Raw genomic sequence first — 19,026 nt, 5'->3', positions numbered from 1 at the left:
AAAAGCGTAACGCGACGTCAGTTGTGTGGACGTGGTTTGGATACGGCTAAAAGGACGAGGAGCAGACGAAGCCGGTCTGCAAAATATGCCGGCGGTCGGTACCAGCCAGGACGGGAAACACCACAAACCTTTTCAATCACCTGAGACGGCACCATCCCAGTGATTACACAGAGAGTTTGACTCTGCGGGCTCAAGTTTGCACGACACCAAACAAAGAGACAGGCAAGACCACTACGTCTCCTGTTAGCATCGCTAACGTTAGCGATGCTATGTTAGCAAAACAACAGTCCATCCAGTCGTGTTTTGCAGCCATTGCCCCATATGAAAACAATCGAAAGCGGGGAAAAAATATAACGAGCGCTATTACTTATTGTTTAGCTACAGATATGATGCCCCTGAGCACAGTGGAGAGGGACGGCTTCAGGAAACTGATCAAAAACTACATATCGTGTTAAGAATCGAGATCGATCAATATGGAAAAACATATCGTGATAACATTTTTTCCCATATCGCCCAGCCCTACCCTTACCCAGTCCAGTCAGATACTGTGTTTTTACCTTTTCTGGTTTCTTCTCGACTGTAGTTGAGGCTTCGGTGAGATAGAGAGACTGAATTCAGACTTTGTTAGGATCAAATCTATGAAAATGTTGTGGGGCAATTTCGGCTTATTTGTTAAATTAACAAATAAACCTATGGTGACCATTAATCTCTATAGATAAAGTGTGTCTGTTGCTGCTACTTGGTCACTAGAACCAAGCTTCAGTAACATCATTTTCAGTATGTACTACAATCTGAAAGTGAAATGTGACTGGTTTTTCTATGCTTTGCTTGCTTGTTGTGGTGATATTAATATTGATTTAAATATTACATGCTGATTGTGGCTTCATTTATATTTTAATTCTAAATAGACTCCCACTTCCTGTGAAGAAAAACAAGTTTATATATTCACATTTTTCCAATTGAGACATATTTTCAGGTTTAGACTACCAAACTCTTTGTCTGTTTAAAATGTAATTAGGAGGAGTAATTGTGATAATCATGCTCTCATTACTGAACAAATACTTGTGATATTCAGTTTAGTTTCAGGTACTTTTACAACTCTATAAGGTTTGTAAAGCTTTGGAATTCATGACATTTTCACGACATTTTCCAGATGGACAGTCTTTTGACTATTGTGATTATCGGATAATGTTTGTTTGCCATTTTTAGTTGACATACTTCTCAGAAGCTTTCTTTCACAGAAAAGTGTCAGGGGTTCATTTCTGAGGATTTGGATGTTTGCTTTAATCTGGGACCAATCTGGCCTTTGGAAATATTTCCTGTAACTGATTTAGCTTGTTCAGGTTTGTTTGGAGGTCACAGTGTGCTGATAACATTTATGTGAGTGAGCTTATTGATGAAAGCGGTGCTACTGGTTTCTATCATTTCATTGTGCATGACTGATGAGATATTGTATTCTAGGAGGGCTGTTGCCCCTCTTCAGAGCCAGCTCTTCTATAGTAAGGTATACTTCTTCCTGTCCTTGTTATTTAATTCAGGAGTTTGACCAATTTTTATCTGAGCACAAGTGGGTCCACCTGTTTGGCATTTCTGGCTAATGCCCCTCCCATTGTGCTATTGGGTCAGGTGCTGGATCATCAGCCAGGGGCCACCTTTTCTGATGTTTTGCCCCTTCAATCCTGGAACATCTCTTGGTGGTGGAGCAGTGGAAGGAACGTCTCCTACTGCCCCTTGCAACTAGCTCTTAGATGCTTGCTTTCCTAACAGCTTGCCCTTTGTTTGGTCTGCCTGCTCTACCAGGTCTTTTAGAGCCTTCTTCATCTTGGAACCTGGGATTCCAAGATAATTCAGGAACTGCTAGGGTGACCACAGTAGACTCTACAACCAACTTTCATCTCGGGACTGGGGCAGGTGCACTGGGGCATGTCCGGTGTCCTTGTAACGTGCCATATTTCCCTGCCACATGTCCGTGCTCCCCCGCTGTCTTGCACTCACCTTGCACTTGACAGTGGACCCCGTGTCACTGATCCAAGGTTCTTCTTGGGACACCTGAGTGCTAAGGGTTTATTTTGTGTTTGTTTGGTTAGATCTGGAGTTTATGAGACACATATATAAACAGAATGACAGAGACGAGCAGACCGGTCGGTGCTCGCTGTGATCTTCCTCCACGAAGTTACTTGAATTTTACTTTGGTTTTCATTTATTTTGTTGATGGACAACTTATTGTAGATTGATATATTCCTTTTACTTGAATGGAACGGTGGTCTGCGGCGTCTTGGTCATCTTCTCCTTCAGCAGCGCCATATGCCCGCTTGAAAGGGTCCCAGAAGATGTCCATGCTTTCTCCCTGCATCTTTTGTCTTCCCTGACCCTTTCAGCCTGCACAGGAATGTGTGAGTCTTACTTTGAAATGGTTCCACTTGTTGTTCAAGCCTTCCTTTTTCCCATCCTTGCCTCTCTCCATGACTTCCACCAAAGGTGTAACTCATTTAGCAGTTCCATGCATGGAAGAATGGCCATCCTCTATTACCAGCTGAAAGGATTAGTAGAACTCTGGATCTCCACTAAGCTCTGATTCCTTCTTCTCTGTTTCTGCAGCACAAGTTTGCGTCTCTTAGCTGCCACTGCTCTTTACCTTCCTCTGTTGGATTCACTGGCCCAGTTAGGTTGTCCTTTTGGAACCCCCACAGCTGCATTCTCTCAGGATGCTTTGATTATTTGTTGTTCCCATGCCATGTCCTGATTGGTCCCTCTTCCATCCTGCCTCTTATTAGTTTGTATAACAGAATGCCTACAGGAAGTGAATGCAACAAAGGTCCCTGACCAGACTTAAACTGGTGAAATTATAAATAGCCCTTTTCTTAAACCCACAGGTTTAAGCTGAAGAGATGTTTCAGCTCCTGAAGCGTGTATAAAGCAGCCAGTTTAAACTGATGTGCATCTGTTGCATCACACAGAGACAGACCATATAAACAGCAGTGGAAACTCGCCCCTTGCAGGCAGGACTTTGCTGCTCCATAAGCATGATTTAGTTTCTTCACCTGTAAAAAGGTTTTTTTTATGGTGTTTGCAGGAGCAATGATGTTGTTCAGATTTCTTTATACAGTTGTTTGTGTTTTGTTCCTCTTACCTACAGGATTTCACCGTCCCAGACTATCGGACTCACATGCAGGATGCACAGGGTCGGAGAAGACCATCCTTACTCTCTGAATTCCACCCCGGAACTGAAAGGTAAGGGCTTCACTTCAAATATCACCTGTTGCCTAAATATCTTATACAAGTTAAGTGTATGCTTATAAATGCCATCTAGATTTGTTTTGTTAAATCTTCAATTTTATTGTTTGAGTATAAGTTTTTCCACCTGCACTCACTCAAAGATTCCATAGAAATCGTTAGATTACAGTGTGGGAGTCATATACTGAGATGGACCAGATAGCTTCAGATCAGTAAACTTCCTGTTTATTCTGTTCTGCAGGCCTCCAGAGAGACGCCATGGTTACGAACAGCAGTTTCACTCCATCACAGCCCAGGCTGATCATGATGCATTGGACTCTAAACGCCCTCGCATGGAAAGTGTTGCTGAGGGCCACATTACCCGAAACCCTTCCACTGCTGGGGGTATTATCATGCCCATGCCTCATAACATACAGGACAGCCTCAGAGCAGGCTTGGACGCCAAAAAGGTAACCGCACAGTTGACCTCATGACCTTATTGGGACACTTTTCTGTTGTTTTTCACTATTGATAATAAATGATGTTAATTGAAAGAATAACATAATTTACTGGGATATTAAAAGTAGAGCCAGACCAATATGGATTGTATTTTATATTGTCGTTATCAAACCTATATGACAAAGAAATGGAATTGAAAAAAAACAAATATGTAGAACTCTAATTAAGAATATAAACCTTTTATATCTGCATTTAATGCCTTTGAAGATACTGTCTGTGAAAGGCTGACATAATTCTCAGATGTGTAATATCATATTATAAATAGATACAGTCCCCAGATAGAACCTTTTCTGACACTGCTTTTTGAAGTTTGTACAATATGACTGCAGGATTCTCAATAACTCAATAAACATTTATGGTTTTTTTGCCAGGAATCTCAGTTCACTGTCAAAGCGGAGTCCCATTCCCAGGGAGGACATGCACTACACATGGGGGAAGATCAAGACAATTCTCCTTCCAAACTATCCAAAGAGGAGCTGATCCAGAGTATGGACCGGGTGGACAGGGAGATTGCTAAAGTGGAGCAGCAGATTTTCAAGTTGAAGAAAAAGCAGGTTCGTTACCTAATACCCAGTGAGACTTTTTGTCTCTGAACATGCTTCAAACTAAATGGTGTTGTGTGAAAAAACTTGGCACAAGTAACAGCTTTTAAATTAAGCACTAACCCATGAGACAATGAGGGGATTTTAGAGCAGCAATGAGGACAAACCTAAATGGCTTATTGCCCTTTATAAAATTGTGTGTAATTATAAACCACAATGACGGAAGCTGTAAAGGTCTTTCAATTTATTTTTGTTCAGTGTTGATAAAATAGAATCAGAAAAAGCTAGTTTGATGATGCCTTGAAAGGGGAGATACCGTTCTCTTGATCTTCAAACCAAGATGATGTTTACAGGTAACTGTTTACATGTGAGTCCAATCCAGCTACGTTTTTGATAGAAATCTATGACACTGGCCTTAATCAATCTGCAGAAGAGTCACAACTGACAGAGCGTGTTTGTACAGTGATGTATCAGAAGAGAAACATCAGCTGAGGTGAAGCATTTAGTGTAGTGTAACATTAACTTACAATTGGAATAATATATTTGTGCCTCCTTGAAAAAAATGGTATTGATAGTCCTCTCTGTACAGATATCTCACTATATTGCCATGAATTAGAGTCCTTGTTTTGTTTGCTTTACACAGAACCTTACACGCCAGCATATTGCTGCCCCCATGTGTGATTTTTAGATAGCGTGCTAGAGTTCCAGAGTCAGAGGTGTGACGTGTAAAATAACAGCGTCTGCACCCTGCTCCGTCATGCTGGCTCCCTTTTACACAAACAGACGACCAAATAAAAGTGGAACGACAATGACCTCTCAATCTGTCGAACTGTTTTATACAGTATCGAGAGATGGAATAAAGGCACAAATTTCATGCCTTGAACTGGCTGGTTAAGAGGGGCTAAGGTAACAAGCTCCACCAAATATTTATGAGGAAGTTGCTGCTAATCCAGAGGCTAGTTTGTATTCTCAGTGAGGTGTTAAATCAGCACACAGAGGTCTAAGTTGCTTTTGTCAGTCTATAAATCTGTCTGCTTCTTCCCACCATAGACTGTATATTTCTGCCAATAAGGTGCTCTCAAAAACATAGTTTTTAGTTTTAAACTTGTTGTTTCAGCCAATCTTCATTTTTCTTTTTCTTTTTATTCTGTCTCATTAGATATGAAAGTAAACTCAGCTTTTCTGGGAGAGGGATACCTCTCAGTTTTTTCTCTCTCTCAGCGATTTATTTGTTTATTTGAGGTATTTCAGGAACTCTTAATCTTATCCCTGTAACCTGGTAGTTTACATAACCTTTAACGTTAAACATTGATTTACCAGACGCTTAAGCTAAGCTTGTCTGTCAGTATCAGCAGGGCCTCAATGGCAGAAAACAGTTGGGTTAAAAAAAGACAAGAACAATTAGAATCATCTGACAACACCAGAAGCTAAAATCAGGTCAACACTGTGTAGATGTATCTTTGTTTTGCACCATTTCCTGTGTATGAAAATCAATACAGACAAAAACATACAAAATGTTAAGAAGAAAAAGAGGGTTCTTGTATTGATGTGTGTATATTGTGCATCTTTTATTGTGTTGTATTGATCACATGTTTGTGTATTGGTGTTGTCTCTTAGCAACAACTGGAGGAGGAAGCAGCAAAGCCAATAGAGCCCGAAAAACCAGTGACCCCTCCCCCAGTGGAGCACAAGCACCGCAGCATAGTCCAAATCATCTACGATGAGAACAGGGTAAGTCGTCTGCTGCAAACATCAACACACAACAACAACAACAACCAGTATCAGTTCTCATCAGTATCTCCTTTCATGTTGTTTAAGCTCTGGAGAACTTCAGCTATTTTGTTAGCTATTATCTCTCTGTCTGCACCCTTTTGTTTTTCCATTGGCCTGATTAATCCCCCTTAAATTGTGCCGTGAAGCGAGAACATGTGTTTCTGCTGTGTTCTCATAGCATGGAATAGCCATGGTGACCTTGGCAAACCAGAGTCTCCTCCCTCAAAACAAGCAATCTTACAAAAGTGATGACTGAACATGTGTCTTTAAGACTGTTTGTCTTCAGCTGTCATTACTTTTGTTGCTTCCAAATTAATCTTTGTGGTTCGGAGAATAGTTTCACTCCAACATGCATGTTTGTAACATCACTGTTTTCAGATTGCTTGTTATATATAGGTCACTGTAGTTCATGTATGCCAGACAGTGTTAAGGTTAGTGAGTGCAGAGAAGCACCTTCCTTTTCAGTTAGCCATTAACCCTTCAGACTCTGAGGCTGCTCCAGCTCAGTGCACTCAGAGCATTTAGTCTGGGTGTTTGTCTCCAAACATTATTTCGTCTTTATTTATCTGTTTTTTCTCTATCATAGACTGCTCCCAGAAAGGAGCAATATATTCAGTACACTTTTCAAATTGACAAATTGCAAAAGACCATTCTTCTAGAGCAAATTAAATGTATTTACAAATGATCCTGCAAACATAATTTCCAAGGTCCATGGCTCTTATCTAAGTTTTAGTTTTTCTGAATCTTTCATTATTATGTAACAGCTCTAATGATTAATCAGTAACTTAATTGGATAATTAGGTAATTGTAAAAGTTGAATAGATCTATAAAATATATGAAATGATACCTGTGAGCGCATCTGGGTGAGAGAGTATGTGTACATGGGTGAGAGTGAAAGAGAGTATATGTTTAATATAGAAAGAGAGAGCAAGACCATGTGACTCACCCCTGGAACAAGCCATGCTCATTTCTGATCAGTGCACGCAGTCACTACAAATGCGAGTCAATGGTGCAGACACCCAGGGAGCCATGCAGAGCTCCACAACTCAATTTCCCTCAAGTGCCGGTGCTAACATACAGAAGCTACACTCTCATTTTAAAGTAAGAAATCGCTTATAGTGATGAATTTGGTCCTGGACAAACGTGATTCCTATAAGTGGTTTCCATTGTACTGTAATTTTGTCGCGAGGCGGATGCAAATTCCAGGTACCGGGACCGATAAAAATGTGCTATCGATCAATAGTAACACAGATAATACAGAACTTCAAATATGATTTGATGTAACAATGTTTTTTTCTCTGAAGTGCTCATATTTCAGTTTCACTTTGCTTTTGGTAAAGCTTGTAAATATATGTTCAACTTTTGTCCATTTTCCTAGAAAAAAGCTGAGGAAGCCCATAAAGTTCTGGAAGGTTTTGGTCCCATAGTTGAGCTGGTATGTGCGTCTTCTGATAATTGTGTTACTTTTTTCTTTCCGTAGCTTCTTGGTTCAGTATCATTTTAGATAATATTAGTGCTTATTCGAATAACGAAGGATTAATCCACTACCCTTTCCTGGTCTGCTTTTTCTTTTTTTAGCCCCTGTACAATCAGCCATCAGACACAAAGGTGTACCATGACAACATCAAGACGTAAGTATCTGTTCTACAGATTAATCTATATGAGCATCTGTCGGCTTTGTAACGTGCAAGACTGTTACAGCAGACTTGATGCACGCCACACACCTGTAGTGTAGAAACCGTCTCATGTGAGCAAAGTGTTGGAGGTAACACTGACCTCAACAAGATAAACCAAGCTGATAATTCTGTGTAATCTGATTGATGAGTCACCTGATGGTGTTGCCCTACTGACACCAGGGAGAGTGATCTGTAAAAGGATCGAAATAATGTACAGGTGTCTGCATTTGGTACGTTTGAGGACGGGTTGTGTTGGGGGCTGAAGGTCATGTCCTCTAGGATAAAACCCTTTTCAGTGTGTGCTACGGGAGCGACCCATCTGGCTCAGCATTTTATCAAGACAGACAGCACCTCTGTTTGAATCAGCAATATTGGCCACACCCTCAGGGCTAGCTCTCCAAATGTTTTCTCCCCAAAGCCCCCATCGTAAGTAAACATGTGTTGCACAAGTGTTGTCAGTATTTTGTATTTGCCACATTGCAAATAAACAATGATATATTAAATTTATTTTAGCCAGAGGTGAAATAAATCAAGCTCTATCAAGAATCTTTTATACTTTTTTATGAGCTTTGTACTCACTGGATCTTCCCTCATGGAATAAAAGCCCTCTATGCCTACATTATTTTTGTATGTGTCATTTAAGTTTATATAATATATAATTGATAAAATCGTTTTTGTTTTGGTTGTATTACAGCAACCAAGTCATGAGGAAGAAGCTGATTTTGTTTTTTAAGCGGAGAAATCATGCTCGTAAACAAAAGGTAAGTGTCCCCATTAATACTTTGCACTCTTCTTTGATTATCTATATTGTTAGGCAGAATGTGAAATACTAGAGTCAGTGAATATTAGCTTTTTGCCCTGCAGATTATTTAGAGTTTATACAAAATCTAATAATGAGGTTTTTTTTTGCACGTAATGTGAAATTTGGAATACGGGGCTGCAGTGAATCCGATGAATTTACCAGACCATGAACCTGTAGCCATTTCAGGCTCTGTGATTCTATTCATGTTAACATCAGCATGTTAACACAATCATAAGGACATCACTATCGTGCTGATGTTTCGCAGCTATAATGCTCTTGGTCATAGTTCGCTTTAAACATGAATATTAAAAACCAAAGGTTTTAACGAAATGGGATTGCCATTTCGTCCATCCAATAAAAGTTTGGGCCTGGTGATAGTAAGTTGTTTTCACTTTAAACCTCAAAAGTCAACCTCATGGTGTTGCTCCATGAAAAGTTAGGAAAATAATACAAGTTAAAGGCCTGAATGTCTTCAAATGTTCATTCAAATCCATCCAATAGTTGTTGAGTTATTTTAGCAACAAGACTAATGGACCGATTGACCAACATTGCATTGAGTTGGTTTTAGTGAGTCATGGGGAACTCATAGGTTTCCCCTTTTTGAATCTGTATTCTGTGAGCTAGAAACTGCTTTTATATGCAGTAGAATAACAAATATTGTCACATCAAAGAACAGATTTGACCACTACATTGGCCAAACGATTGTCTCTCTGTCCTTCTTATCTGTAACCGGTAAATATTTCTGAATTAGCCATGTTGAAACACTTGGCCCTTTTTGTAGTGCATTGGCTCAGAGGGTCCCACCTTTGTCTGGCTGTTTGCTGTCAGAGACAGAAAGACCTTTTTGGACTCTGAACAATGGCAAAGTGCATATGGCCTCGTGCCAAGAGGAAGGTGATTGTTTTTCCGTTGCAGCAGAGAGTGGAAACGAGGGTGTATTGTCCTCCCAGTACAGACGTCTCTCCAAAATTTCTCTGAACATTTTAACTCTTACACCTCTGGAAAGGAGTTTGACTTTTAGTTTTTTTTTTAATATAAAGTAACAGTGTTTACGGGTACAGCTCAGAAAGTAATTACAATTCTTTTTTTTTCCCTATACCAGCATCTCTATATGTATGGTAGTCTTTCCTTTTTAGTCTGTTGAACTCGGGGTTCGAGACCTGAGATGCTTTCAGACATGAGCTGACCTCCGTATAACGATCTGAAATTATTCATAAGGGCTGTATATGAGAAAGCAAATGTCAGATTCGGAGGCTTCAGACTTTCTCCAAAGTTTCATGTGAGCCCCCTAGTAAAAACTTGCAGATTATCCAGTAACTGACAAAAAAGGAAAACGATTATCTCAGAATGAAAAAGAGGTGTCATACATGTAGAATTCACCAACAAAGATGTCAACTTGGCAAGACAAAGAGATTTGAGAGGTTTTGGTCATGAGGATAGACGGCGGGGTTGATTTGCTTTAAACAAAAAAACGTGATCTCTGCAGCAGAATTGATCTGTCATGTTCTGTCTCCTGCAAGCTGGGCCACCCCTTGCTTGCATCGAAGATTTCTGTGTGAATGCATCTGACTGAAAAATCTCATGCTGTGTTCTTCATATGTGAGCCGCAGTGCCTCGGACCCACTAGTTGATATGTTGTAGGATCATTGCTTCAACAAGGCTGAAGCCAGGCAGTATTTTCTTTGTGAAGGTCGCATGAATCAAGACACAAACGAGATTAACATGGAAGACAAATGGCTTCCATCCTTCCTGTTCTGACAATAGTCCTCAACTTAAAGGACTTACCACTTGTCATTTTCTGCTAACATATCCTCAAAGTGCCAGTATTTTTATCTTGAATTGTTGGAGAAGTAGTTTGACAGACTTAAAAAAAAAAAAGTTCTCTTTGCGGTGTCCTTATAATTTTTTCCAGAGCTCTATGATGCTAAAAAGTAAGCATCTTTAACAAATTGACAATGAGCTTTTGTAAACTATTTGTAAACAGAGTAGTTGCATCAGAACAAACTGTGCTGGTGTTAGGCTGAAATATGGCGTTTTTGAAGACCGATACAAACCCACAAACAACACAGCCAGTCCCAAGCAACACACATTCAACAAACTGAACTCAGTTCTCAGTTTTTCTTTTTTAGGACACTATATGACAATGTGTTATTTAAAAAAACAAAACAGAATAACCCTTATTTTAAATATCCTGTATTGAGGTAAAATAACAGTACCAGCATATTCCCTTTTACTGTAGTAGTTTTATAATTCATTTTAATTGTAGTTGCCAGATTTTATTTAGGGATTTGAGAATATCAGTACACTCATCACATTTAATTATTAATAAATCACTTTTGCTTTTACCTGTGAAATGTGCGATTGTATATAAAAGTTACTTAATCACTGCATTGGAAGTAACGTTAGTCCTATGTTGTTGTGATCAGTGCCTAATACTGATACACATTTGTCATGCTGTGCACACAGGAACAGAAGATCTGCCAGCGGTATGATCAGCTGATGGAGGCTTGGGAGAAGAAGGTGGACCGAATGGAGAACAACCCCAGACGCAAAGCCAAGGACGGCAGAACACGGGAGTACTATGAGAGACAATTCCCTGAGATCCGTAAGCAGAGAGAGCAGCAGGAGCGCTTCCAGAGGTAACACCAGTCAGCACAGTGACTATATTTGCAGCACAATATACAGATTGGCCATGATTGGATCTTATTCAGAATCACTCTGATGCAATTCTTCTGTAGGATTTCCTTGTCAACGTATTAGTGTGTGGTGGATTTCGCTTGACAGGGGCAATTTTTGTTGTAAATAGCAGCTTTAAGACATGCTCTGCAACCCTGCACGTTTCTAGACATTGCCCAACTGTTGTGTGCTGCATTTGTAAAAGGCCAACTCCAGACAGGGTCTAAAATCGGCATTGGCTGCAATTAACTACTATTTTGATCAATTTATCAACTAGTTATTTTTCACAATCATTGATCTATAAAATGCCATGAAATTTAAATTTGAAAGAATGGCAAGGTTCACATTAAAACTGCCAACCACTCTAAATATCGGCAGATATTCAGTATATCATGGATAACTAAGAAAGCTCTTGCAGGAGCTGATGCTTTGTACTTACATTGATTTCTCCAAGTTCAGAGTTTGCATGCCGGCACTGTTTATGCAGACATCTAGACCATGAAGGAGGAAGCAGAAAATAACTAGTCAGAGATAGTTATTTCATTATTAACAGGAACTGTGATTCTGTTTGTTGAGAGTTCCACAACTTCTCCAGTTGCTCATGTTAAATAATTCACTTGGTATTGATCTCCAAGGACACAACTGTGAAAGAGTCTTGCAAGCTTGTATAATTTAATTTAATTTGAAAAGGATGGAACATAACTTATGTCTACTTTGCACCACATAGATAGTTAATGTAACAGTTTAACATTTATAATGCAATATGTTCCTTTTTTCTACAGAGTTGGACAAAGAGGAACAGGCCTTTCTGCAACAATTGCAAGAAGCGAGCATGAAATTTCTGAAATCATAGATGGCCTGTCTGAACAGGAGGTGGGTTCAAACTGTGGCTTAACCAACATATGAACGTTGCTATGAACAGCTGCCGAATTCAAAACTTAGAATCTCCTTTAGACCTTTTTGTCTGTTGACTTTATCATCAGCAAAGAATTTTAATGATCCCAACTGTCTCTGTTTCAATCTGCCACAAAGCCTGACAGCAGATTTTCAAGTAGAAAAATGGGGAGTGGAGTTACTCAATAAACTTTTCTGTTCATGTTCCACAGAACAATGAGAAACAGATGAGACAGCTGTCAGTCATCCCTCCCATGATGTACGACACCGAGCAGCGGCGAGTCAAGTTCATCAACATGAATGGCCTGATGGATGACCCAATGAAGGTGTACAAAGCTCGAGGGTTCATGAATGTTTGGACAGAACATGAGAAGGAGATATTTAAGGAGAAGTAAGTTGTTTTTGTTTTGTCGGTGACACAATGTGGCCAGGTCACAGTTTGACCATGTGAATATGTTGTGCTGAAATGATTTATGAACCTGTCACATTGCACCAATTTATTTTTGGCTTTGGCACATGAGTAACAGCTGTCATCTCTTTGTAGGTTTATCCAACACCCCAAGAACTTTGGCCTGATTGCCTCATATCTAGAGAGAAAGGTAAACTCCTGCTTGTGTTTTTGTATGAACATAACACAGGTTGCTGCTTTCCACAATACACAGATATTAGCTACAAGAAAAAGAACCAAACTATTAAAAGTTATCTTCCACATTTTTGTGAATCATCACACTGAGTGATATACAATACACAATAACTCTATGGGTCAAGCAAGGCTTACATTTTTTCTTCATCCTGAGACATTTGCCAGTGTTACAGTGTCTGGCTGCTTTATGTTCAGTAAGACATCCATAGTTAACCTACTAGTTAATCTACGTAATTATTGTTGTGAGTTAATTCCTGTCCTACTCCTTGCATAGTTATTTTATTTTGCATTTAACACCTTTTATGTTGTTATTTAACACACCATCAATTCCAGCAGAACATGTTACACTTTCCTCTGTAGACTTTTGAAGGTTAAACTGGGCTAACAAAATAATGATTAACATTCTGAAAGACTCACTTTAGACAGATTGATAAAAACCTGGTAGCCTAGCAACATTATTGACAACCCAGAATGCACCCTGAAGACTATCTGAAAGACTGCAGTAACATTGGAGAATAGAAATGTAATTGTTTAGTCCTGAAATATAAGGCAACTTAATTTCATTAACCCATGTTTCAGAAAAAGTTTATTGTCAGCATTGGAGAACTCAGCATAGTTGAGTATAGTATATTGTGTTCATTCGGCTTAGTGCTGCTTGTAATGATAGGGAAAACCCTGCAATGTATTTATATATAATGAACATGGATATTAAAATCTGCTCCAGTATGTATAAATGTTCCATCTTGATTCATAATAAACTTTGTGAGCGGTTTATGCCTCGGGAAGACACATGGTTGTGATGTTATACTGTACAGCAGTAATACCTAAAGACATGTAAAAAGAAACAAGCAACTGGCTGAATATGTTGCTATATCTTGTTTCAGTGTGTTGCCGACTGTGCCCTATATTACTACCTAACCAAGAAGAACCACAACTACAAGACGCTGGTGAGGCGAAATTATGGAAGACGGAGAGGAAGGAACCAGGTAAGGCCGAGTTGTTTTTTCCTCAGCATATCTCTGAAATGCTCCTTCTGGTGAATATAATAGCAATAAAATATTGAAGATAACAAAGTAGTTAGTTAAATTTGGGTTTAAATAAAGATGCTACTGTGTGTACCATTTAAAATCTGAACGAGTTTACAATAAAAGTTAGAAACAACTTAATATTAGGTTTGTGGTAAAGGAAACAGAATGCACACTCTGCAAAAATACTGTCTTTAAAACCATGTTCGTCAAGATTTAGACATTTTAAAAAAAAATTGTTCCATTGGCACAAAAATGTCCGTAAGCGTTGATGTTCGGTATAGACGACAACGTCTTTCCATCGTTTCTCTTGGCGAGGACAAAAATAAGACAACAAAATATTTGAGGACACATCTGAGGCATACGGGCATTTTAATGTTTAAAAAAAACCTAACATTTTGTACATAAAATTATTGCTTAATCTAATGGAAATATTCATTAGTTGCCACTCAGTCCAAACACACAGAGAGACAAATGGTTAAGCCAGAGCAAGGAGGACATTCAGAGCATTGGGAAGCTTCGGACTCACTCAAATATATAAACAAAAAGAGCATAAATAAATGTAAATGAAATGATCAGTTTCACTAAATCAGTAACAGCAACTGCAAATATTTGTGGGATTGTTTTAAGATTGTCTGCTTCATCCTGTTGTTGTGTCTGCTGCTGCTTGGTCACAAAATAATAATAAAATAGAGGTTAAGTGGAGATTCCTCTTCTTTTAATGTGTGGGCAAGTACTACTACTATGAAGATATGTTGTTGATGACCAGAGCAATGTGTTACTGTTGTCTTTGCATCAAAATCCAGTACTAATAGATGCACCATCGCCCAAGTCTGTTGGGTGACACTAAACATTGTTTTCACTCCTTCTCGTCGATGACTTCTCGTTGCTTCACTGATGACAAAGTCCCCGTACAGGACATTCTGTCCCTGCGTCAAGTTAATTTACTGTGGAACACAATGGGTTTGTTGTTGATTGTTTCTTTACATAGGAGGAGTTGGAGAGCACAAATATTCATGATTACATCTTCAACACAAAGATGGCCCTTCAGATTTCTCCAAGTGACAGGCACGGTTTCTTCATGGACGACTTACCTCGGCTTAACCTTTTAATCTTTGTGTCATTCGTGTGTGAACATGTCAGCAGTTGAGAGATTACTTATTTTCTGTTAATAGCAGCTTCTTGAAGACCATCTCCATGTGTTTCTGGAGTTTGTGGTTATTTCAAACAGCGGGTCAATTGCAGGTTCCTTTTTCTAAATAAAGAGAAAGCATTGTCTATTGTGAGAAATAGGAGCAGCATACATTTTCTTTCTCTGGTGTTGAACCAGTTAAATTCAGGAGGTGGTGAGTTTCTAAGCTACTGGTGCGACTTCACAACTGCAGTTCAAGTGAGTAGAGCGAATCATTAGAGAGGGAAGGAAGGAGACGGAGTGAGCTAAAGCAAGAGAAAAGGAATGTAGGGTGAGCGAGTGAAATGAAAAAATCCTCAGCTAGACAGAGTCAGCGCTGGCAGCTTATCTGGTGGAGTATGTGCTGTTGCTTTTTTTCTTTTCCATTTCCTCTTTCTTCTGTTCCTTTTGAGAGAGAGAGAGAAAGAGAGAGCAAAAGAGCGAGCGACTGAGAGAGAAAGTCACCCCTCTCTGAAACGGTGAGGTTGGTACAGCCCAGCCATCTGACAGGTCCAAAAAGCTCACTGCTGCTGTGAGTGCCAATCAAAGAGGAGTGCACGGCAGGGATTACCTTGAATGACCCTGCATAGATTAGTGTGTGCATGTGAGATGGACAATTCTTTGGGCGGCTTAAGCGGCCTGATGACACGCTTTCCTGGAATACGTGCGCCGGTGCCGTGGCCCGGCAGCCCTTCTAAGGAGCTCTGCTATGGTGCTGTCCTGCCCCTCTACTGCTATCGTTCCCAGCGCTATGGAGCTACTGGAGGGTAAACTCACTTTTGCAACACCAGTAAGCTGTGGCTCACAGCACAGCAAGGGGGGGTTATGAGCAGCAAATGAGCTTACAGGTATGTGACTAGATATGAAACCAAATTATTTTTACTTGATGCAACACTTTTGTTGTCTTGTCATTTTTTGGTTTATCGTCATATTTTCTGCTGCTCTACTGCATGTGCAGGTTGTTTCCTAGCCCGCATGTTTACTTCAGGCTTGCAGGCGGTCACCCTCGGCTATTTTAAGGTATTTTTTTTTCGAGGACATGTGTAGACATGGTCTTTAATTTAACTGTCAAGCCATGGAAGCGTGGTCATGCATGTGCTTTTGTGTTTATGCTCTGGGGTAAGATTTTTTTACATGAGCAAATCTTCATGTCAAATTCTACTTAACAGAGCTTATTTGACATAATCCAACACTTTGACATTATACTTTCTAGATTTCTTGAGTAGATGTGCTTTAGGTGTATTTCCCACATGGCAGCTCAATTTAACTGACATGAAATTAAATGAATATTTAAAATAAAAGCGAACAAAAATCACTTCCACACTCAAAACAAACACTATTGTGGAAGCCAGCACAGGCTGCACCCCCCCACCCTGTCTGCAACCATTTCACTGGTTAATGTTAAGTAGAAGTATCTCCTTCTGTGTGAGGGTCATCCTGTTCATGCTTGTCTGGTCTGACAGAAACACAGCATCTCTTTATTTATGTTAGCTATTACGTCCTCACTTTAAAAATCATCTCAACTAAAAGGTTTTTGCAGTCAAGGACCATTTTAACGCATTAGTATTTTTTATGCCGCTTTCATGTTGTTTGCCATTGACTGTTTATATGAAAATTGAATTAGGACCAGTTATAATGAAGTGTGTCTTTATGATACTCTCTTTTATGGCATCGATAATGGTTTATCACTGTATCTACGTTAAAGCTAAGGGAGGTGTGCTCCCTCAGAGATAATAACATGATGCTGTCACTTTCATAATTATTTTAGTGACCTTTTAGAGCTCCACTGTTGTGCACTTCCCACAGCATTATTTGGCAATGCTCTTAAATCCCATTTTATTGATGATGTTAGGTTCAGTTTTTAGAATATTTAATATGTATATTCTTTCTTAAACAAATGAACTCAACAACAATCATTGCATTTCACATATCTTCTCTGATGCATTTTAATGGGGCCAGTGTTCATCTGCCATTGTCGTAAGAACCAAAGACAAGTGTGAAACAAGAACTGCACACTGTGAGAGTAGGGCAGGGCAGAAGTTACAGCTTCCATTATCCAATCCTGTGAAATCCAGTTTTACCACAACCATCCATTAAGTTTGATCTCATCTGAAACACCAAACGAGACACCTACGCTTCAGGCCAGGCGCTGTTCTCTGACGCATCACATTCATCAGAAGACACTGAGAATTTTGCAGAGCATGTATTTGTGGTAAAATGCCAGCATGGACTAAAAACACAATATAAACACTTAGAAAGCAAAATGTGAATAATTTGCTGATTGGAATTAGAAGATTTTACACATTAAATAATGAAAAATATGACACCGCTCAATTCTGATGATGTTTTGGGGGAGAGTACTTTCTTCAAAGCCACAAATGACATGGAGTGGTCTTCGGTACACCCATTTAATCAACTAATTGACCTGATTGTCCTGTATACAAGCACCTTGTTGTCAACACTTTAAATGCTGATGCCTGTTGGTGAAACACATCAGCCATGACATTGTGATGATTATATTTTACAAGCTTCTTATGCTTTGAGGATGAGCCATCTTTTCCCACTCAAGAACTGATTCGACTTTGGAGGTTTAGCACTCTGGTGGAATGCACACTTCTTAAAATGTAAAAAAATAGGAGCAGACGGAAATGTTCTCATATAATTGTTATTTGTCTCCTGGCTGTCTACCTGTTTACCTAATTCTCTACACTTTAGCCTAATGTGTTTATATTGGTACATTTGAAAAGTGTATATATTCTATCACACGTTCAGCTTGAGAAAATATGTGCAACTCTTTGCTCATGTCTTTTCTTTGTTATTGGGTTTCCATAAAGGCTGACCAATTCTTATTCTTTTCCACTTTCCTCATTTAACTAGAATGGTTAATTGATGACAATAACTGTAATGATTTGCATGGATGGAGGTGATGCTTCATAATAATCAGCATCAAATATATATTTTTACAATTCCTATTGCTGCATTGAAACAGCCTGAAGCAAAAGTGAGAGATTCCTATGGTGGCAAAAATTATGTGGTAGGAAAGGGAAGATTGATTTGTGGCTCCATTATTTCCTAAATCAAATAGGACTTGTGATTGTGAATCGGCAAAAGAGCAGAGAAATTAAAACTCAAAGTATTCAAGCCAGGTCATGAAAGAGCTTCATTTAAAATGCTGGAAACCCACAGAACCGCAGAACCACAGGGCCTCATTGACTTTTGGAGGACATCTGTGTGGAGAGGCTCTTTACGCAATGTGGGAGAAGAGGCAGGAATGCCACGGCTCTCTGACCACTTCCAAAGCAAACACAAGCGCTCCCATACCTAACCAGAACAGCATCTCAATGGAGGACATGAATGGGGAGAATAAATCTGCCTCAAACACAAAATTCCCTGCTGCAAAAAAACGCCTCTGAATTGTTTAGTGCCAAAACATTCATGAGTCAAGAAATTTAAAGTCACGTTGTCATGTCTGTCCGGCATACATTAACTTTCAATCTGAGCTCTGAATCTGCAGGACTAGAATTAGGTCAACACATTTGATAGCACCATCATATTCAGAATTCTGGCGTGACCGGAACTGCAGCAAAAAGTAAGAGCAAACGTACCATGTTAGCAACAGTCTTGACAAATAAGCAGATAACAGCAGTGACATCAACTACTAATCAAATTTACAGTTTTGTTTACAATTGATTTAAGGGGCACGAAGGGGAGGCTGTGATCAGACTTATATAAAGTATACATGGTAAATCTAATAGAGCATCACATGGAGTTTTCTTTTTAGTCTTGTAGATATTTTTTAGCTTGTCACGTAGCTCCACTCCTGGGAGGCAAAATCCTGATGGTTATTGGCTGTTCCTGGTTAGAGCTGGTCGGAGCAATTTCTGCAAGTCAGTAGACACGAGCATTAAAACGGTTACTGTCTGATCAGCTACAGCTGACTCTGATAACCTGTTATCATTTTATCAGTGTGACCATTTCTAGAAAGGTGTCAGGCTTTTCTGCATCTGGTTTAATTGTGTGCTTTGGCAGCCAGTCTCCTCATGTGTAGAGCCGTGTTGTAGAAAAATTGACCAGCCACAACCCTGCTTTCTT

At 39.5% G+C, this 19,026-nt stretch overlaps 1 protein-coding gene across 5 annotated transcripts in view; it reads left to right on the top strand.

The window, feature by feature from the left end:
• Positions 1 to 19,026, top strand: part of ncor1 (nuclear receptor corepressor 1) — a 51,242-nt gene that overhangs the window by 4,941 nt on the left and 27,275 nt on the right. For all 5 annotated transcript variants that reach the window (XM_061085811.1, XM_061085813.1, XM_061085812.1 and 2 more), the window contains exons 3-14: positions 3,137 to 3,231; positions 3,476 to 3,683; positions 4,104 to 4,286; positions 5,892 to 6,005; positions 7,426 to 7,482; positions 7,626 to 7,678; positions 8,418 to 8,484; positions 10,992 to 11,164; positions 11,984 to 12,074; positions 12,308 to 12,486; positions 12,640 to 12,694; positions 13,623 to 13,724. In XM_061085811.1, the coding sequence (XP_060941794.1) occupies positions 3,137 to 3,231; positions 3,476 to 3,683; positions 4,104 to 4,286; positions 5,892 to 6,005; positions 7,426 to 7,482; positions 7,626 to 7,678; positions 8,418 to 8,484; positions 10,992 to 11,164; positions 11,984 to 12,074; positions 12,308 to 12,486; positions 12,640 to 12,694; positions 13,623 to 13,724 (1,377 nt within the window). The remainder of the gene's footprint in view (positions 1 to 3,136; positions 3,232 to 3,475; positions 3,684 to 4,103; positions 4,287 to 5,891; positions 6,006 to 7,425; positions 7,483 to 7,625; positions 7,679 to 8,417; positions 8,485 to 10,991; positions 11,165 to 11,983; positions 12,075 to 12,307; positions 12,487 to 12,639; positions 12,695 to 13,622; positions 13,725 to 19,026) is intronic.

This window comes from Limanda limanda, chromosome 14, assembly GCF_963576545.1.
Source record: "Limanda limanda chromosome 14, fLimLim1.1, whole genome shotgun sequence".
Lineage (NCBI taxonomy): Eukaryota > Metazoa > Chordata > Actinopteri > Pleuronectiformes > Pleuronectidae > Limanda > Limanda limanda.
Note: the sequence above shows the minus strand (reverse complement) of the source record. Positions and strands in the feature narration are given on the sequence as shown.